The sequence below is a fragment of the Dermacentor silvarum genome, chromosome 3 (genome assembly GCF_013339745.2).
Source record: "Dermacentor silvarum isolate Dsil-2018 chromosome 3, BIME_Dsil_1.4, whole genome shotgun sequence".
In the NCBI taxonomy this organism is placed as follows: Eukaryota; Metazoa; Arthropoda; class Arachnida; order Ixodida; family Ixodidae; genus Dermacentor; species Dermacentor silvarum.
The window spans coordinates 210237178-210256770 of record NC_051156.1 but is presented as its reverse complement, the minus strand read 5'-3'; the positions used below and the strand labels follow the sequence as shown (position 1 = coordinate 210256770).

At 46.5% G+C, this 19593-nt stretch overlaps 2 protein-coding genes across 2 annotated transcripts in view; one reads left to right on the top strand and one right to left on the bottom strand.

The window, feature by feature from the left end:
* LOC119446596 (sodium/hydrogen exchanger 3-like) overlaps nucleotides 1-19593 on the top strand; it is a 411172-nt gene that overhangs the window by 125746 nt on the left and 265833 nt on the right.
* The window catches only part of LOC125944429 (sodium/hydrogen exchanger 3-like), a 28865-nt gene that overhangs the window by 4521 nt on the left and 4751 nt on the right, over nucleotides 1-19593 (bottom strand). The window contains exon 3 of the mRNA XM_049664914.1: nucleotides 10930-10975. Coding sequence (XP_049520871.1) covers nucleotides 10930-10975 — 46 coding nt within the window. The remainder of the gene's footprint in view (nucleotides 1-10929; nucleotides 10976-19593) is intronic.

Genomic DNA, 19593 nt, shown 5'->3' with positions numbered 1-19593 from the left:
GTACATGACACTATAAGAAACATTAACAAACCGGTAAATGTGCATGTGTAGGAGGAGGGGGCGAATCTCACTTGCCCACCTTCTCCCTAACCCCATCCCGGCCCAATAAAAGTTTTATCTCTCTCTCTCTAAGGTTCAACTAACAGCAGCATAGTGGCACTCTTCGCAATTCTATCTAAGTACTCGTATAGTACTTTCTAGATGGCGCTCTTGTGTGTTTGGGAGGGAGCACCCCACCCCCCTCTCCCCATCTGACACGCACGCACGCACACACGCGCGCAAGCAGATAGGAGGAGGGAGAGAGAGAGAGATAGAGAGAAATTGACCTTCACACCGTTATAGGTTAAGGTCTGCGTTGCACAAGAAAACCCGAAATGTGTCTTTTTTTAACGCGTGACAGAGACGCAGCTCCCACCCGTGGTTGAGATATTGAAGCTACAGAGGGTCATCATGTAAGAGGTTTAAGGCGAGCTCGGAGAGTACGCCTATAACATCAGAAGCTCCTGTCTATACACGAAGGATTGGAGAAGTCGTCCTGCTCGACGTCTACGAAACCGAATTTGATTAGCCTTGTTGACTGAAAGATGAAATAAAGAAAAATTGCTGGCTCTCCCCTAATCGAGAGTAGATGTAAGCAAGAAATGGCTACAGGCAAAGCAGATTGGTTGGAGTTGATAATAGCCACAACCTTAAAATGAGTGTAGTGCATGTTCGCAACGGCACACCTCACCACACCGCAGCACGCCATACTGTGCACTGGAGCATATGGGCGCTGTCCAGCTAGAAGAAGAAAACCGGCTGACGGCGGCACCGACAGGCAGCGAAAGACGCCAGGGAGACAGAGCGCACTGCCCATGCAGCTAGAAGAAGAAAGGCGCCTGAAGGAGGCGCTACGCTGCGTGGCGTCATCTCTAGAGGCGACGCAAAACCCGCGCCGCGGAACTCAAGGACCGCTGGCGTTCAAAGAGCACAGGCAACCCTGTCTCAGCGCCAAAAGATGACAATCAAGTGTAGGTGCCCTGTATCTGCCTTTTGAACGTCACTATTGGAAATGTGAAATAAAACTTCGGCGTACTAGAAGTTACACCCCCCCCCCCCCTTTTATGTAAAGCCCACGGGCCTTTAAGGTGAATAAATTAAATGAGTAAGGAGAAGTGGGGTTCCTGAAAGTTTCTGAAAGAAGGTTTCTGAAAGAAGAGAAAGTTTCTATTGCTTCAACCGCGCTACCTATGCGAGTTCTCTATAGTGACCACATTAGTCTTTCAAATACAAGCTCTACAAAAAAATTAAGCGTAAGGGAGGAAGGATCCATTTAGACATTAGACGACATTGGTCACTTCCAAAAATCAGGAGGTCTTTCGAAAGTACGCCTAATTGACGGACAGCCTCGAACCTGATGCATAATCAAGTGCGCACGTCACCCATTAACACTGCGAGCTCGGTTCTTAAAGTTCTCCAGCTGAGCTAATGCACGGACACGCGCAAGAAAATATAGCGACCATTAATAAGGAATGGAGTAAAAAAGAAGGAGAGCCACCTGTGTCGAAATAACGCATGAGTGCGTACTCATTACTCATCGCTACTAGAAATTTCTTCTCGCCTAATAAGCGTTTGGCAGGCTCCGTTTTTGGTCTTTAGTCTGTACAGAAAATAAGAAGCGTAGACCCCCCCCCCCCCCCCCCTCTGTTTTTTTTTTTTCTACGGGCGGCAGTAGACATACGGAACTTCGAAGTAGATTAGTCGGTCAATATGTGCTTCTGTAATCATGTGCACATGAGGCATATCATTACACCCGTGTCTCGCGACAAACTGTGCGGCGAACGTGCTCCTACTCAAATATGTTTATTTCCACATCCAGTAATCTCCAAGTATTCGGTACGCTTAACCATCCAAACGCGAAAGGAATAAAACTACTGCGCCCAGTATCCAGACGAGGTCCTCTCGAGTATGCGTTCGCCGCTGACCCAACGCACTATCAGCATAGTTTTTTTTCTTTTCTTGCATGCCAAAAATACACGCGTACACGATATCGAATAGATACGCGTACCCGATACGCGTATGCCTGCTTGAGGAATCTTCAAGGACGCGTACGTTCTACGTCGTTATCGTACAATAGAAGACATCAGGACATCGGGTGCGTCTACACGCATACGTTAGGAGATTCTAACATGTAGCGACGCAGGCGTGCGGTGCGCGTAGCGGCCCACGAGACGGACCTGAGTTAACGACGAAAACGAGTGCTATAGAATCTACCGGGGATGCTCCTGAGTAAGCCGCGGTGATTTTGACGTCACCGCTTTCGTCACGCCGGGCTTGACAGTGGAAATTTTGGTCCAAGTAGCGTGACGTCAAAAAGCATAGTGCCCAGGCCTGCTATTCAGGAGGCATTGCACCACACGCTGCAAATTGTATAAAGGTAACGCGAAGTGACGTGAGCACACCGCTATGTCAGCGCATGGTAGACTGGTGCCGACTCAAATTGCGTCAACATGTGAAAACGTAAGGTCTCAGTCAAAGTAACGTTTAAGCACTTAATTGTGCGATGAATTAGCAAGTCGGGCATGGCGCCTCGAGAGTCTTGACGTGTAGGTTATATGCGTGCACATCCTTGAGTCATATCTGGCTTCTCCACAATAATGATTCACGCGTGGTGAAGCCCTCTTAGGGTGATTCTGTTCGTTCCACGTGTGATAAACTGCAAATGGGACGTAATTGTGCGTTCGTGTGAACGAGAACAGTGGAGGCGGTATGCACTATGGGCGGTTGAATCTTGCTTCTTTGCGAATGATAAGCCGTCCCACACTTTTTGCGCTTTGACCATCACGATGCAAAAAGAAATCCATTCCATAGCTGAAATGGGCGAAAAGCAAGTAGATAGAAGCATTCGTTTTGCGTTTATCTATTGCAAAAAATATAGTTTGTTTAGGTTACTGTTCAATGAATGCGATGATCCTAGGCTACTTACTGTTCAACACTCGATTGCCAAAGCGCACATTTTATCAAGTTGGCGGGTAAGCAAGTCGTGTAGGAGCTCAACTGCCAATTTATGCTAGCGCAGAGCTTCCAGCCAGAAATATATCCATAGCGTGCGTCGGATTAGAGATCCCAAATGCACCCAGAAAGCTGTACGCCTCTGGCGCCAAGCGAAGCGCGACTTAATCGAAGCGAAGCGTGATCCCGAAGTAAGCGGCATGGTTCCAATCAGTCAGTCCGCCGTTCGCTCCGCTATATGCGGCTTGCAAACGCGCCCGACAAATTATGCTAGCATATACGTTCGCATCGCGCGTCGGTGGTTCTGATTTCGATCAGACGAGGTATACGTGCACGCACAAGTCTTCTTTGCGGGTGCAATGTTCTTTCATTCTGTTTGATTGGCTGCCCTGCTCGCTTGGGGCTCGCGATGCGCTCCGCGGTTCAGTGATCCCGGTCTGGGAGCCGCGTCAACTAGCGGTAGCGCGAAGGCCACAAAATAATGATAAACATAGAGAGAAAAATTGTCCTGCGGCGGCGGTCATCACACGTGCTCTGCACGCATCGCCGGACCCGGGTCGGACGACGTGTCACCGGAAACTCGAACTTCGGACGAAAAACACGCACACCCGAAGAATCTGGAGTTCATGTGAGCTAGGTGCTTTTATTGCTTTCTTTATTACTCTTTTTTTTTCCATGAAGCGAGACCGTTAGAGCAGGAACGGATGAACGGACCGAAAAAGCGAGAAAGAAAGATGCGATATGTAAAGTTTGTTTATCCGTGACGGTGGAGTGGGTTTAAAAGCTATAGAACACGCGTCAACTATACTTAGGGACCTATATCTTAATGACATATGGACGAAGGCTCGTGACTGGCAACAACTCATTCCTAGCAAAAATGTGTCTTGCACATGCATTGAATGTAAAACACCGATTACGTTTTATGCATAGACGCTCTTATAGACAAGCATGGTAGACTTCGCGTACTCCATATACTGCGTATAAACAGTATGTAGACCGTCTACAGATGCTTCACGATGTGATGATCTCACACTTCGAATCAAATATGGCCAAAGAGATGCATATATATATATATATATATATATATATATATATATATATATATATATATATCTTCAAAACAAGGTAAAAAAGAGGAACGCTTATGGCATATTTACTGACTGACGTTTCGGCCGGAGGACCGGCCTTCGTCGGACTGAATGACGTCCGGCCGAAACGTCAGTCAGTAAATATGCGATAAACGTTCGTCTTTTTTTTTCTTTTTTTAAATATACCTTCGGGTCTGGCGCGAAACCTTCATCTTGTATGCATATTATATATATATATATATATATATATATATATATATATATATTGCGTGGCGATACAAGGGATATACGGAGACGAGGAGTTTTAGATAAATAGAAAGAGAGTGAATGCATTTGAAGGAAGGCACAGTATTCGGCCTGAACCGGCACAAAGTTAGCCAGTGGCTTTGCACTAGGAGAAAGGGAGATGAGTTGGTGGAGGGAGTGGAGAAGGAGGAAGACAGAAGTGTGACAGCGAAAGGTTGTGAAGTCAACCAGACGCACATCCGGATTGCTACCCTACACAGAGGGTGAATAGGAAGCAAAGGTGTGCGGGAACACGAGGAGAGGCGGGCCCTGCACTTCATTTACGCACGCAATAGCAGCAGCGAGCCCGCGGTCCAAAATAAACTTCCGGTCACGTACCCTTCAGTCTACTAGGCCGGATCAGAAAGCACGTTCCTAAGTTGTTTCGATGTATAGAAAGTATCTTTTTTACGGTTACGGATAAAGAGAATGCGCGTAATACCTCAAGACTCTTCTTTACAATGTTTCGTAAAACTTACGGCAAACTTGACTTGTAAAATTGGAGTTGTGTACAAGGCAAAAGTGTCGAAAATCTGAGGGCTTCTGATTCAACGCCTTCATGCTGTATAGTCACCATTGCCTTTATTGCCCTCTAAATTTAGTAGGTTACGTCAGTCGGCAATACCGGAAGCCGTCCATGAGCCTGCGCTTGTAAACAGCGAGAGTGTCTAATAGACTCGGGTGCAGAAAGAGACCAACCACGGTCTCGACAGCTGTGAACAGCCAGCGAGAACACTCGGGTCCAGGATGTCATTCATTTCGCGCGCCCTCCTCTCGTGCCATTACAAACGTGAATACCGTGCCGAGGTGCACTTTCGTTGCATTCGACCATCGTGTCTCGACTTCGGCACAAATGCATGATGTACGATAACAACCAGAAAATAGGCATATGTTCCGAGTACCCGTAGCCTTTAGTCATATTACGACGCGCCTAATTTGCACTCTGTGATGTTCTGTTACTCGCCATATGCTTCCCTTTTAGTCGCGTGACAAAGAGCATGGAAATACCATCTTTTGGCATCAACATCAGCTTAGTCATGTAAATCAAAATGAGAGACAAAAAAAAAAAAGAGCGAAGCATAAAGTTAGACGCACAATCCTGCGGCGCTGTTTTGTTTGTCGCATGACGATATCCGCTGCGTTTTCTCAAACCTTCCCGTGAGTCAGTGGCTTATGCAAAAATGCGCGACAATTTGGCATTCATGGATGCTTCAGAACGTCTACACAATGCTGAACTGAGATTGCGGCTGCACGCTATGAGAGGTATACAAACAGTGTGAAGGCCGTTCCAATCAATTCTTATAAGTGAAGCGACGGGGCAAATAACTTGAAAGAAATCGCAAGTGTACAGCTATGTTAACTAGAACTTTTGTTGCTTCACGCCTGTCCTGGCTTTCGAAACGCTGCACGGTATTCTTGAGAAACGTAAGCGTAAAAATTGTACACTTTGGCGATACGAATGCCAACATGAGAAAACAAGTCAACGTCGACGGACAAAGCTCGAGCCTGTGTCAACAGTGAACACACGTTCGTGGACCGGAAAGAAAGGACGGCAGGAGGTATGAGAAGAAGAACCATCATGAGCTAAAAAAAAAAAAAGAATAAACTGAGCGAAAAGTTTACGCTCCGATGACCAAAGCGCGCCGAGGTTGGCTGCGTACATTGAAGAGCATCAGAGCGGTGTCGGCCCAATATACGAGACACGCGCAAACAAAGCTGCCCAAACAAAAACGCGGAGATATGGTACACCAAGAGAAAAATAAAAATTAAAAAGAGCGTAACCAGAGTGGCGTAAAGGCGGCCGTATTTTTGTGACGAGCGATGGAATTGCACATACCGAGTGTTTTTCATGCGCAAACTGAAATTCGTCCCTTTTTCCTTGTGACAAGATGTTGTGGCTTAAGTTAAGCGCCGCGTGCTATTACGAGATCTCAGAATGTGGACGCTCTCTCTATCTCTCTTTATTGAAGAACTGAAAGACTTACGGAACGTTTGCTTATAAAACTGCGTGCAATTTTTATTTTCCACTTGCAAAGCGCGCGCAGCTTTCAGACCATTTCAACGCACCACGCAATAGTTAATTTTGACTCTGCAACCAAAACATACGCAAAGGTGAACATTTTTTCGTGAAAGGCACGGTTATTTATAGAGGCGAGCAAATTATCGTAAGAACCATGGTAAAAAAAATGTCACAGTTTCGCCTTAAGGGCGAAGCAATGAATACGATAGCAACACAGCAATGTCATACGAAGTAAGGTGAGCGGCTTTGGTAGCAATATGAATTGTAGTAAACATGAGCTTTAAGTAAGCAGGTGTGCTGCGGCGTAAGTAGACCGACATGAAGGGAGACTGGATGACCACGAGAAGGCGCGTGTGAAACAGTGGTGTTGATGAGAAGCGCTTCCCGTGGGCAGCGCGTGCGAAGGGACACACCGGTAGCGCTGCACTACCGATCCGGGCAGCATTACATGTGTAGCGTGCGTTGGAAAATGTGGCCCGACTATTACTAACTGAATGAACAAGCGTGGTGTGAGCGCGCACAAACAAACACGAATAGATCACACTGAATGACTGCAGACAACCACTGTCAAAACGCTAGCAGCAAGCATACGCCGCTGCGGGGAAGGTACGTGCGTCTATCGCTTCAACGGAAACTGAGCGGCGAATGTACGGCGCATAAAGGTCAGAACCGTGTGGAGATAAGAGACGGTGCGCGCGAGCGACGAGTGACGAGCGCGGTTGTTGGCAGAAAAGTGCCCCCCCCGCTCCCTCCGGCGCTCGCTTCCCGCTTCCTTGCTTGCGCGTGGGAGATTGAGTGCGTTCGCTCTCCGTGATAGCGCGCGTCCCCGCACGCTTCCGCTCGGGCATACGGCGCGCGGCGAAGATTTTATCTATAGGGAACCCCACGGCGACGGCGACGGCGACGGCAGAAATCCGGTTGAAGTGTCCATATAATTGCTATCGCAATAAAATGAAAAATTTACGGTAGATCGACTTTCTGTTCCACTTGCAGGTCCCTACATCTTGCGGTTGCCAGAAGGGCAGCAACGCAAGCTTGTAGAGAGAGAGGGAGAGAGGGAGATAAGAGAAGCACGGCGGTTACATGGATTACTAAGCCATGGACGACGCATCAGGGTTGCTTCGAATTACGGCGGCTTCGAGTTGAGACGGAGTGCTTGCTTGTCTACGAAACGTAGATGACAGTTGGAAAAGTTCGTTTGTGTTTTGCTGTACCGATGTGGGCTCGGGCGCTTGGAGAAGCGCTAGCCGCTTCTCTATGCGTGCGGCGCACCCAGCTAGGTTGTTAGCAAATGCGCTTTAGCGTGCTCAATCTTATACAGTGGCTCGGTTGACAGCGAAGACAACGCGCACAGCGTACGGAACTCGTATCTCTCTCTTCAAGGTTCTTTGCGAAAGGACAAGGACTCGCTCGTGCGATCGCGCAACCAACGAAGTGGAAGAAAGAGAGACACACACACACACACACACACACACACACACACACACACACACACACACTTTACCGAATCTTGGAGATGTTTGCCTGGCATCACGCCTGGTAGGCTACTCCGGATGGGAATGGTGAGAAACGAAATGGCACTATTTTTTGTCATTATTTGAAAGTTGACTGCCTTGAGGCACGGCAAAAAAAAAAAGCGAAAAAAAAACGTAACCCTGCATCGGCGTGCGAGAAGTCCAGTAAGATCTCTACCCATAGTGCAAAAGTCACGGACACGCGACAGATTAGTTTGTGTGTTGCGTGTTGTGGTCAGCGAAGCGAGATAGTAAAGTGAGGGATCGGGTTTAGGGAAATGTTGGCGTATATAGATGCCTTATATATATATATATATATAGAGAGAGAGAGAGAGAGAGAGAGAGAGAGGAAAGGGGAAAGGCAGGGAGGTTAACCAGATTCGGGAAGATCCGGTTTGCTACCCTACGCTGGGGAGAGAGGGGAGGGGGAGGTGTCTTACATGCACGCCTTATATGGTTGTCGGGACACGTCAATAATGTCATATAGGGTTACAGAAAGCAACAGATGACTTACAGGTTGCGGCATGTGTGAGTTACGAACAGACGTTTTCAGTGATTTCCCTTACTCGTGTGTAAAAGCTAATAATAATAACTAAACGCTAATAACACAAGAACGAACAGACAGACACAAACACTGCTGTGTATTAAGACTTTATGCGAAAGGTTTAATGTCATACTGACGCCACTGCAGTAGCCCATGTTTGATTTTTTACTGCCCGTCGCCCGACACGTTGTTTATTTCTCGCACGGTCGCGCCCTTTTGCATAACACATTTACCTAAGCGCACAGAGGGCCCGGAAATAAATCAGCTATCTGTCTTTCGTTCTCTCCCATTCCTCACAACATTGCAGCCCTATCATCTTCACCATGCACACTGTATAGTTTGAACATTCGTTTCGCTTTATCGCTTTACAAACATTTTGCTTTACGCGCGAATTCGTTTCGCGAATATCAAAGAGGGAAAGATAAATGTTCTGAAAAAAAGGGGAAAGGGTCGTGAGGGTGAGGGGGAAAGGCGTCCGAGGACAAACAACGAAGCGTATGTTGTTTCTAGCGGGGCAAACGCGAACGGCGCTGCCGCAGAGAGAACCAGAACGCATCGTTCACGACGAAGGCCCCAAGTGGATCCTTATTGAATTAGGGCCTTGACGCCGAATTTCGCGAAGCCTTGACACGAAGAGAATATGCGCAATTCATTGATGTGAAAGAAGTGGCAAGAAAAAAAAATGAGGAGGGAAGACAATGACAGAGAAGGGACAGAAAGGGAAGAAAACAGGGCAGGAAAGTGAGCATAGTAAGTAATGAAAGATAAAAGAAAGGAATACGAAAGTAAAGAAAAAAAGGAAAGAAATAAAGAAAATACGTTTGACGAAGACAGAAGCAGGGGGTTAAGCACCGTACACAAAGACCCGCTGTTGCCATCATTAACAAAAAGACGATTTCTCTCTTCTCTGTGATTTTGTTCATAATAACGAAGACTGGCGGCTCTGACACTGAGCTCAGGCTATGGCACCCACGTCAGACGTTTCACGCCGAGTTCACAATTGAACCTGCCACGTATACGCAGCAAGACGTTTCCAAAACGCGAACGAAAAAAGAATAACTGTTTGCGGATTTTAGTTTTACAGCGGCAGCGTATTCGTCAGTTCTCGTGCCAGCCTAAGGCGTTTGCGGATTGATTTTTTTTCGCAAGCGGCCCGTTTACTGCCACCAGTGGTCGAGCATGTCACGGAAAGATGGCTAATTTTCATTTTTGTTTCTTCTTTTTTCTTCTTAGCGCCACGAATTATTAACACTCACGTTAAGGATGGGTATTGCCGGTATTTCGGTTGCAACGGTAGACAGTTTTAGTTTAGGGTACGCTATGCCACTGCGTACGCTATAAAATAGCGGGTCGTCAGTGCGCATGCGCAGAACGCTATATGACCCATAGCGTATAGCGTACGCACGTTATTTCTCAGATTTAGCGTTACCGTCTTTGCGTGGTTTGCGTAGTTTACGTAAAACATGGCGGCGGTCCCCGCTGCCCGCTTCGAATTGAATTTGGCATGACTTTTGTAGAATTCGCTTCGTTCGTAGCACGGTGTAAGATATATACTCTTTAGGTGGGGACACTTCTCGGCTTGCTTGCTAGGCGCGATCGGCCAGATAAAGTAGCCCGGGCGCGCGTCTATCGGGGCGGTGACGGCAGCGGATACCTATCGGCGGAACGACGCAACTTCAGTTAGAACGCAGGCGAGAGCGTGCGCCGACAAGGAACGCGCGCATGCCCTCTCCCCGGTGACCTACTTTCGTGCGTCACTCCAATCATTTCGGATTTCCCGCGAACCGCCGGTTGCTATAACAACAGGATATTAAACGAATAAAAAGCTTTCTGTGTTGAAGTTGCGTCGTACTGCCGGTAGGTATCCGCTGCCGTCACCGGGCAGATCGGCGCGCAATCGTGGAAGAAGCGCAGGGATCGGTGTATTCATGCTCAAGTTGTGGTGAGCATTCAATAACAAATATGCGTAACTTCCAACTCAGTATTTAAAGTTATATTTCGATTAGGATTTTAGTGTCACTGCTACTGTTATTCTTTTTATCTACCTTGTTCTTATGATTCCTCTCAGTATTTTTTTTTTTTTATCTTACCACCCCCCAAGAGCAGCTGAGCTCCACTAAGTAGGAACAAGAACAAGACCCCGAACTATGGCGTGAACGGCTCAGCGACGGGTGTTTGTGAAACGCCTCTTGTTAAAAGCAATTGAAATGGAAAGCACTAGTTCGGGGAACGACAAAACAAAAATTTAAACGAGACGCCATTAGAGAAAACATGAACGTCGAAGAGACTCGGGAACATCGTCTCAACTTGGGCCGATCGCGGGATTCCTCGATCAATTTAGATGATAAAGCGCCGGAGGAAATCAAAAATATAATAATATAATCAGCCAAAAGGCACGCAGAAAGAGAGCTACAATAAAGCAAACGAAAAAAAAGAAAAAAGAACAATTAAAACGTCTCCGAGAAAAGTAACACGAAAAGAACTCACCATGACTCCGGCACAATGGAAGAGAGGAAGTTGGCGTGGTGAAAAACTGCGTCAGAAAACAGAACAGAAAGAACAGCGAGAGCACGAATTAGAAATTAAAAAATGTATAAAAAACACGGAGAGCGGCAAACACGCAGGCAAACACGGAGAGCGGTCCTCTTTAGCAATTAAAATTAGAGTGTGCGCGGTCGGATACTGTTACGGGATGTTCTTAATTCAGCGCTCGGTCCTTTTTGACGTGCCCGTGACAAAATTAATGAGACACTCCATCTCCGAGCGGCGAAAGTTTGCGTTGAAAGTGTGCTAGGTTTCGCCGGCACCGTCACGGCGCCATATCTTAAGTGACAAGCGCGCCAAACGTAAGCGGAACGCGATTTTGTGCCAGCAATGCCGACCAGGTTTGTTTTTGTTTTTCTTTATTTGTTTTTGTCATTTTTTTATGCGCGCTTAATTTGTACAGCAGGTATCGCTTGGCGGTCAAATTTGTGTGGCGTACAATTGACGATACGAGCGCAATACAAGTAAAAACAAAATTATCATTCAAATACCGATTAAACCTCATGCAGTTTTGATACAAACATCTCAGCCATATTTTTTTTTCTTTAGCCAACATACCTAACGATTTACATTACGCGTTTTCCCATGAAGTTGATGCCATATATGCAAGTTATGATGACTCACATAATATATACTGAAGTGTTAACTTAAGGACTGGAACACACTGTATACACTGACGGCAATCCTCTGGGATGCATGAAATAACGCGCCGAACGGCGCAGCGCACTTGCAGGCACGTCTTCGACAATTTGAGACAGCAACCTCGGCATCGATTGATCAGCGGCGATTTGCAACTTCATATCACTGTAGACTAATGTCTGCAGAGAAACACATTTACTTTCAGACAGGATTTGATCATATATTCGAAATCCCGACTGACTAATACAGCCTTACACGCGGCTTTGTTCTTTCGGTATTTTCAAGCAAGACTATATATATAATGACGGGTCCTTAGAAGCGGTGAATCATAACACGCATTATCTTTATTAGTTAGGCTGTTAGACTGCTGAGCACAAACGTCGTGGAAACTACGCTATTTTCTTCTGCGCGCTACAGACGCGACAGTATCATCGGACCAGCCGGAACATGCAGTGCTGGCCAAACGTGATAAGTGATAAGTGGACGTTTATTTATAAGAACGCCGGTATCTATAAAAATGCCGGTTCATGATCTAAACGTGGCTACGGTCCAAACTGCAATCACATTTAGTCATTTTGCTGCGCTCCAAACCACAGTCATTTGCTGTCATTCACTAATGTGAGTGAAAGCATTTGCTTGCATTCACATTAAAGCTACACGTTTGTCCCAATCACGGAAGCACATGATTCGCCCCCTACTACAAACCTCTTCATCGTAAAGCCCGAACATTAAGTTGTCATCTGCAAACCAGCTTTCCGCACAGCGCTACATCCAACAATGATCGTCAAGTGCACAATAGCAAGTACCACTTAAAAAAAGAAAGAAAGCAGCTTGAAATACGTACATACCATAGGCATCCAATCATACATATAAAACATCACGTTATATGGCAGACCTTCATCAAAACGAAAGAAAAATAAATGCACTGTTATTTAAAGAAAAAAAATCTGCATTCGGGCTAGATGTCTCGTTTAAAGTCCTATAGTCCTTAAGCGCAAGACGTAATCGCTGCCTAGCGCAGATCAAACGTGAAATCGTTTTGCGTAATGGCGATTGCGACATCAGTTTTCACCATAAGGGATGTTCTCGATTGCGTGCGCCTTATTGACTCTGGAAAGACGACGGAATACAAAAAAATAAAAGTTCTTGTGTTTGTGTGTGTGTTTGGGCGGGGAGGGGGGGGGGGGGGGATCTCGGAATTGCGCTCTCGACGCTAACTGTTCAGATAAGCATCTGGCGTAACGTGAGTTTCTGGTTGATCATTGCGAGGCGCATACGATTTAGAAACAAATGTTCTGCAAGGGCGCAGGGAATCAAAACGAGAAGAAACGTGCAGGCGACTGCAATTTTTGAAGCGTACTATAGAGTGAGACATTAACGTCAGAAAAACCGAGCCTTAAACTTACTACATTATCACTACACAAGTGATTACCACACAAGTGAGCTTCACGTCATACTACACAAAACTACTACTCAAGTGAGCTTAACGCCGTAGAACGTACTACCCCTGTATTGCGAGCAAAACACCGCCAAAAATACATTCCATCGCCGATGCTCTCGGTACTCAAGCGAGATGCAACTGAAGAGCTCAAGTTTAGCACACTCTATTTCATACCCGTTTGTACTAAGTAAAAACATATTCCTCATCCAAGTGCCCTTGTTGTTTTAGATAGTCTCGATGCGTACGCAATGAATTTCGGAAAACAATCCCAGTCGATGAAGCAGTGATTGCCAGTCGTCTGTTGAATGCATAAAGCATTCAAGAACCCGTTTGATTGTGCCAAAGATGTAGTGAGGCCTCCTGGAATTTCCCACAACCAGAGGGTTTCTCAAAGAGTGTAGCTTTGATCGAATATGTTTCATACGCGCGCATTCATATATCGCCGAAGTCATTGCGCGCTAGGAACTAGCTCTTTACTATAACGTTTCAACTCATGTTTCCATAAAGTTTCCATATCGTCTCTATGATATCTCCGCGAAATTTTCAGAGCGGTTCCTCTTCTACTTAGTGGAAGTACTCGTGACGATGTTGGTAACTTTAATTTTTTTCTAACAATGTCGCCAAGTAGCAGCCCAAGACACCCAATTTTTAGCGAATAGTCGCCATGCGATAACATTTTTGACTTGCTCGGAATTTTGTCTTTCCTTGTCTTTTGTTTTTCTTTTCGTCTAAATGGATCTTAGACGTCTTCCATATTTCCTTTAATATTTATCTTCAATTTACTTGCTACAGTGGCAAGTCATCCTTTGGAATGTGAAAATGGAAAAGAGCCCTCGTTTCTTTAAGGTGGTATATTAGATCTAAATATTAGGTTTTCCCTAGGAAAGAAGCTTTGGCGTACCCAGACTGCTCACTGATAAACTCTCCGGCGTGTCTTTAGAAACACGGACAAATGGAGGCGCACACATCCTTTTTTAGGTCAAGTCGGGGGCCGAATCATTGAACTTAGCCAAAGCCCCTTGAGGAATTTTACCAAGACAAACTTGGTGGCTATTTACGTCACACACACAAAAAAAGTCACGATATAAGTCGCTAGGACTCCGAAAAAGCGATGTTGTCGTTAAGAAGACAAACACCTGCCAAATTTAGCGACTTTCTAGCTAAGTTAGCAACACTGTTACGCAAGCACTGAGCACTGCATCGAGAGTCGCGTCCATACAGATAATAAAGGACAGGTGGTAAGGCATGTGCCCGTATGTGAGACCACAGGGCGTGATTCAGTCCGCAGTGCACACACTTTAACGTGAAGATATTATAGTTAGTAGTAGTAGTATCAATAGTGCTATTGATATAAACGTACATGTATTTAAACACCCCTCAGATAGAACAAAAAAAAAGATAAAGGTACAAAGAAGAGGAAGGCACGCCACAACCCCTTCCATCACACGCAGACTCGCAGAGAACGAGTATTAAACGCGAGAGTCAAGTCCCATGGTTGAAAACAATTCTGCGGTACAGCTTTGTGAGCCTGATATCGCGTGGCAGCTCCGCGACCTTTCGGGGGCTAGAAATCATCGTAGTTCTAGCAAGATTAGGTAGCTGTAACTTGCTCAGCAGCACAGGGACAACGGTTGGAAGTTGAAGGACTTGTTGTTGAGTTGGTTCGTGTTTACATAACGGCATATTGTAGCGCGAAGGCACAATCACATAGAAGACACATATAGCCTCACGTCCCACTCTCTTTGTGATTGAGACACTCGCTCGGTGAGTCTCTGTGTCTTCTTTGTGATTGTGCCTTCGCGTCGCAATATGTCGTTATATTGAAAACAGGTCGTTCTAAGATGATAGAGATGTTACAGTCCGTCTCAGAAATACCGTGCATTGTCGAGAGCTGCTGGCACACACATAAACAAAACAGAAGTTTTTGTTCGAAATTCAGCGGCACCTTATACAAACGGGCTGGCCAACTACGACGACGCGAGGTAAAGTAGCTGTAACGCCAACGTATCGCGAACTGTTTTCACGCGTCAAGCGCTTTACGTATTCGACTTTCAAATTGGATTACGCCTATTTTAGATTCCGCAACCCTGCGCGGCTTTAAGAGAGCTTTTCAGCGAGGTTCGATTCCGGCCACCGCCTTCGGCACACAACAGAACGCCACCGGGCGAAGCGCGGCGCAGCCTCACCTTATGCAAGGAGATCGAACAAAACTGAAGATAAAAACGCGGAAACGCATAACGATCGAGGACGAAAAAGAAAAAGAACGAACGAAAAGAAAAACCGAAGCACGAGAAAAGGCACCGGCACGCCAGCGGCATGCGGCCGGGTCACGCGATCGAGCGCGGCAGAATGCGTGCGTCTCTCTCTCTCTCTCTCTCTCTCTCATCTTTTGTGTTTTCCTTCCCTTTCCTTTACCTGCCCAAATGGGCGGCTCGCGTTCTTCGCTCGGAAACACACCGCTATGTTTGCTTCACTCCCGAAGACTCCATTCCCCATCCGTCAAGCGATGCCCTCTGCAGCTGGCACCGGTGAAAGGAGACAAATAAGCGAAAAATGAAGAAGAGAATGAGCGATGGTCGTGTCACAGTGCTACGTGGTAGCTTCCGGGGTCCAGACGTTAAGACAAAAGAACTCGAAAGAATCGAGACTACGACCTTTCCGTAGCTGCAGTAATAGGTGTAGCGATCGCTTTTTCCCATGCAACGTGCACGATGGACGTTCGATCTATACACTAAGCGTTTTCCGCTTCCTCGCGTTGCTCGCCGGTGAGGCATTTTAAGAACATACAAATGCTCGAGCGAGCAATGAATACGCAGACTCGGCAAAGAAAACAAGGATAACACTAGTCTACAAACAGCAAGCAGACAGCAACCGAAGGAAAGGTCGACCATGTGCGCTATTTAACCGAAGTCCGAGCTATTTAACCGAAAGTGAGAAACTTCGGACTTGCGCAGTGACCTCATCCGCTGCAGTTGACGGGCTCCTACACGGCGTTCGGCTCGTGTTTGTGAGCACAAAAATGTCCGTATAAGTCAAATGCATCGGCGTGTAGCAACCTAATCGCTGTAGCATGAGTTAGAGAGAAGGAAGAGCATGGAAACGTCGGCTGGAAGAGCATTCTCTCAGGCCTCTTATTCTGCGTAGGGAAGGGCATGGTGACAGAAAACGAAAGGGATTACAGATGACGAAGCTATAGCGTATCTAGTTAAATATGTACACGTGCGATCTGCATACACGTTGGCGGTGGTTACAGCGGTGCATACATGTTTGCATACATACATGCATACATGCAAAGCACACATTTTAGTTATAGATACTAAAAATAAATACACAAATATAAACATGTCCTGCGGATCTCACTCATCTCTATCGTGCAGAATTCTGTTGAAGTTTCGTTAAGGCGTGCCATTAGGACGCATTGAAGGGACACAGCAGTGTAAGTAGTACTATAGTAATATAGTAACGTTGCTGTGCGATTGAAAGACTTCCCGTACGTGCACGCGTCCGATATACATTTATAAAAACCAGCCGCGTACGTAGAGTGGGCTTCAAAAGTGTACGGACAGCTGATTTGATTCATTGAACAACTTTATCGAGTGTGCTGCGAAGTTAATTCGGAGAGGGCCTCAGCCCCGGCCTCGGCTTCGGCCGCGAGCCCTTGGGCTCGGGCGGCTTCCTCGGCTCACTGGACGGCTCAGAGGTGGTCTTCTGATAAAAAAAAAGTTTTAATTTCCGAGCTCGTGACCGTGGCCAGTAGAACCGTACAACACTATGTTGTTCCCATATATACTGGTAGAAGCTGGAAATACAAATACCACGCTCTGTGTCCAGGCTGCGGAAACGAGTTTTTCTGAGGTCCCGCGGTTTGTAAAATTTTGACGCCTACTGTACGCGACTCATACGGCCAAAAGTAATAGGAAAAAAGAAAGAAAAGAAAACCTTGGTAGATTCGTTCGACGTAGCTGGTAGCAAATATTGATTGCAACGTCCGACTTTTCTCTTTTATTCTTGCACGAAAGGAGAAAGGGCAACAGAATGCGCAAGCTGAAATTTACATAGTCACTCTGAAGTTATCGTGGCTTAAAGCGAAACTGCTCCCCGAGAAAGAAACGAAAACACATACAAAAAAAAAGTGTGTGGGGTTGAAGGGGGCGACGAATAAGCGAACATACTGCACTCTAAAGCACATGCAAACGGCACCACATAAAGGGTCACTTAGCAAACCCCCATACGACCTTCCCATCCCGCCCCCTCTTTTGAAGTAGTTGAGGGAGACATTTCTTTCGGCAAAAGGTACGGGAGAGAATTCTTCGTTTCACGTTTTGTAAGAACTGCATAATAACTCGGCAGTTGAGTTCGCACACTCAAATAAAGCGTCTTGCTCTAGACGAAAATGCTGACTTACCCAAGTACAAGACGAACAAAAAGCCAAAGCCACACCAAAAGCGAAGTAAGCGAGCGTAAGTGTAAAAGCGAGACCGGCGAGCCAAGAAGCGCTCCCATAACGCTTTCCCATAAGGCGTGGAATTGAACAGGCGCTACGCGTGGACTTTCAAAGAACAAGCAACCACGCAGGCCCCCGGCGCGACCGTATTACGTGGGAGGGCGCCCAGAAAAGTGGGCCCCAGAGTTTCGACGGGCGTTTAGAGAAGTAAGCCTCCATTGTTTTACATCTTTTTTTTTCTCTCTCTCTCTCTCTCTGTCTCTTCTGTTGTCCGCCGCGCGTCTCCAAACTGCCATAAATATTTCGTGTTGGTCAGCACCGCCGTGAGCGCTAAGTGAGTCCGAGGGAGGTGGTGGGAGGAAAAGCTATAGGATTAGGGCGGCAGAGCTGACGACTCACTTAAGGCGCTCGGCGTCTGTGGCAACGCGCTTCCAAAGCAGAAAAAACGGGAAAACACGGTGCAGCTTCGCTTCTTCCCCCCCCCCCCCTCCCCCTTTGTGCACGCGTATGCGCATGCGTGCGCGGCAGGCGTGAGGTAGGCCCCCTGTTGGCCCATGGCGTGGTTATCAATCAAAGGTTAAGTTAATCGTTTTGCTCTCTCGGGAAGGACGCCGCGCCACGCTGGGCCCAAGAGAGAGGACGCAGCAATTTCGCTTAGCTATGAACCTCTCCCTTTCTTCAAGTCTCACTAACCTCGCCAACATTATCTTTTGTTTTCTTAAACTTAATTTCTTGCCTTCCTATTAGTCGTTAGCATCTGCTAAGTGTGCGGCTCAACAAGAAGGGATTAAAAGATTCTGAGAACGAAAACTCACGTGCGAGTTGATGCGTTAGCTATAGAGCGCAGTATTCCCCTCTCGTGCAGACATACGCTCTCAATTCCTCTTCCGTTTTACTGAGATGGTTAAAGTTCTGTATATAGGTCTAATCGGGTTGGAACCGCTCACTACAAATCTGAAGCCGAAGCAGGGCGTGTAAATTAGTCTGCCAGATGTGACTTTTTACGTAACGAAAATGTTAAAAATAAGCCACATAAGAACAAGCTGAACTAAAATGATTGTCACCATCAAATTTTGTTGCTAGGCGAGTCGGTTACAAGTAGATGAATAAATGTTCGCACGATTAAAAAAAAAAAAAGAAAAAAAAACACGCACATAGAAGGGGACCGGACGGGAGCTTTTCCAAGCTTTTCCCGCCTTCTTCCATGTGCGTTGTCTCTTTGTTGCGGCGCTAACATGCATCACCATCATCATCATCATCATCGTCGTCGTCGTAGTCAGCATTATCACAAACATTTTAACGCCACCGACGAGTCCTACGTGGACGAAAAAAAAACAGAAACAAAAACAAAAAACCTGTTACAAAGCACGTTCGCATGACGGGTGTCACGAAAGCAAAGCGTTCCAACAATAACGGCACAAGAAGGGCAGCACTCATAGCAACGAGCTGCTCTTTGCCAAGGGTGGACTTCGAAAGCAAGCCACACTGTCCCTACAACTTATATTGAATACCGTCGATCACAGGTCCGCCTGACTGCGAGCAGCACACTAAACGGACGCTGTCGTGCAAGTGTCGACACTATAGACGTCCAATAGTTAAAGGATTGAAGGCGTCCTCGCTAGTGAATTACCGCGGTGGAACAATGTAAGGTCTACGTTTGAATGCTATTATTTCGGATTGCGCTAGGCACGTTGCTTCTAGAAGCAGCCCTCTCAGAGCTTTGGATGATACGAGGAAACAGAGTGTTACGGAAAGAAAAGTTACGTTACGCAGCGGGATACAGCGTCAACAAAGCAAGGTAAGAGCTTCTTCCGTTCCTGACATTCTGGGCGTCTCCGCCGACCTCAAGGAAGCAATATTCTTCAAGGCCGTCAAAGCAATCAATATCTAAGCTTCAAGCGAACGGCGCTTTCGGTCACTGAAACAATGAAAGAAAGCAGACGAGACGCTTTCATCAAGCGTTAACGTGGCATTCGTCTTCTTCTTTCTCTCTCTCTCTCTCTTTCTCTCAACAAAGCGTCTGATGAATTGCAGTCGTCAAAGCTGCTTCGCCGCTTTGCGGCTAACACGGTTAGCATGGCGA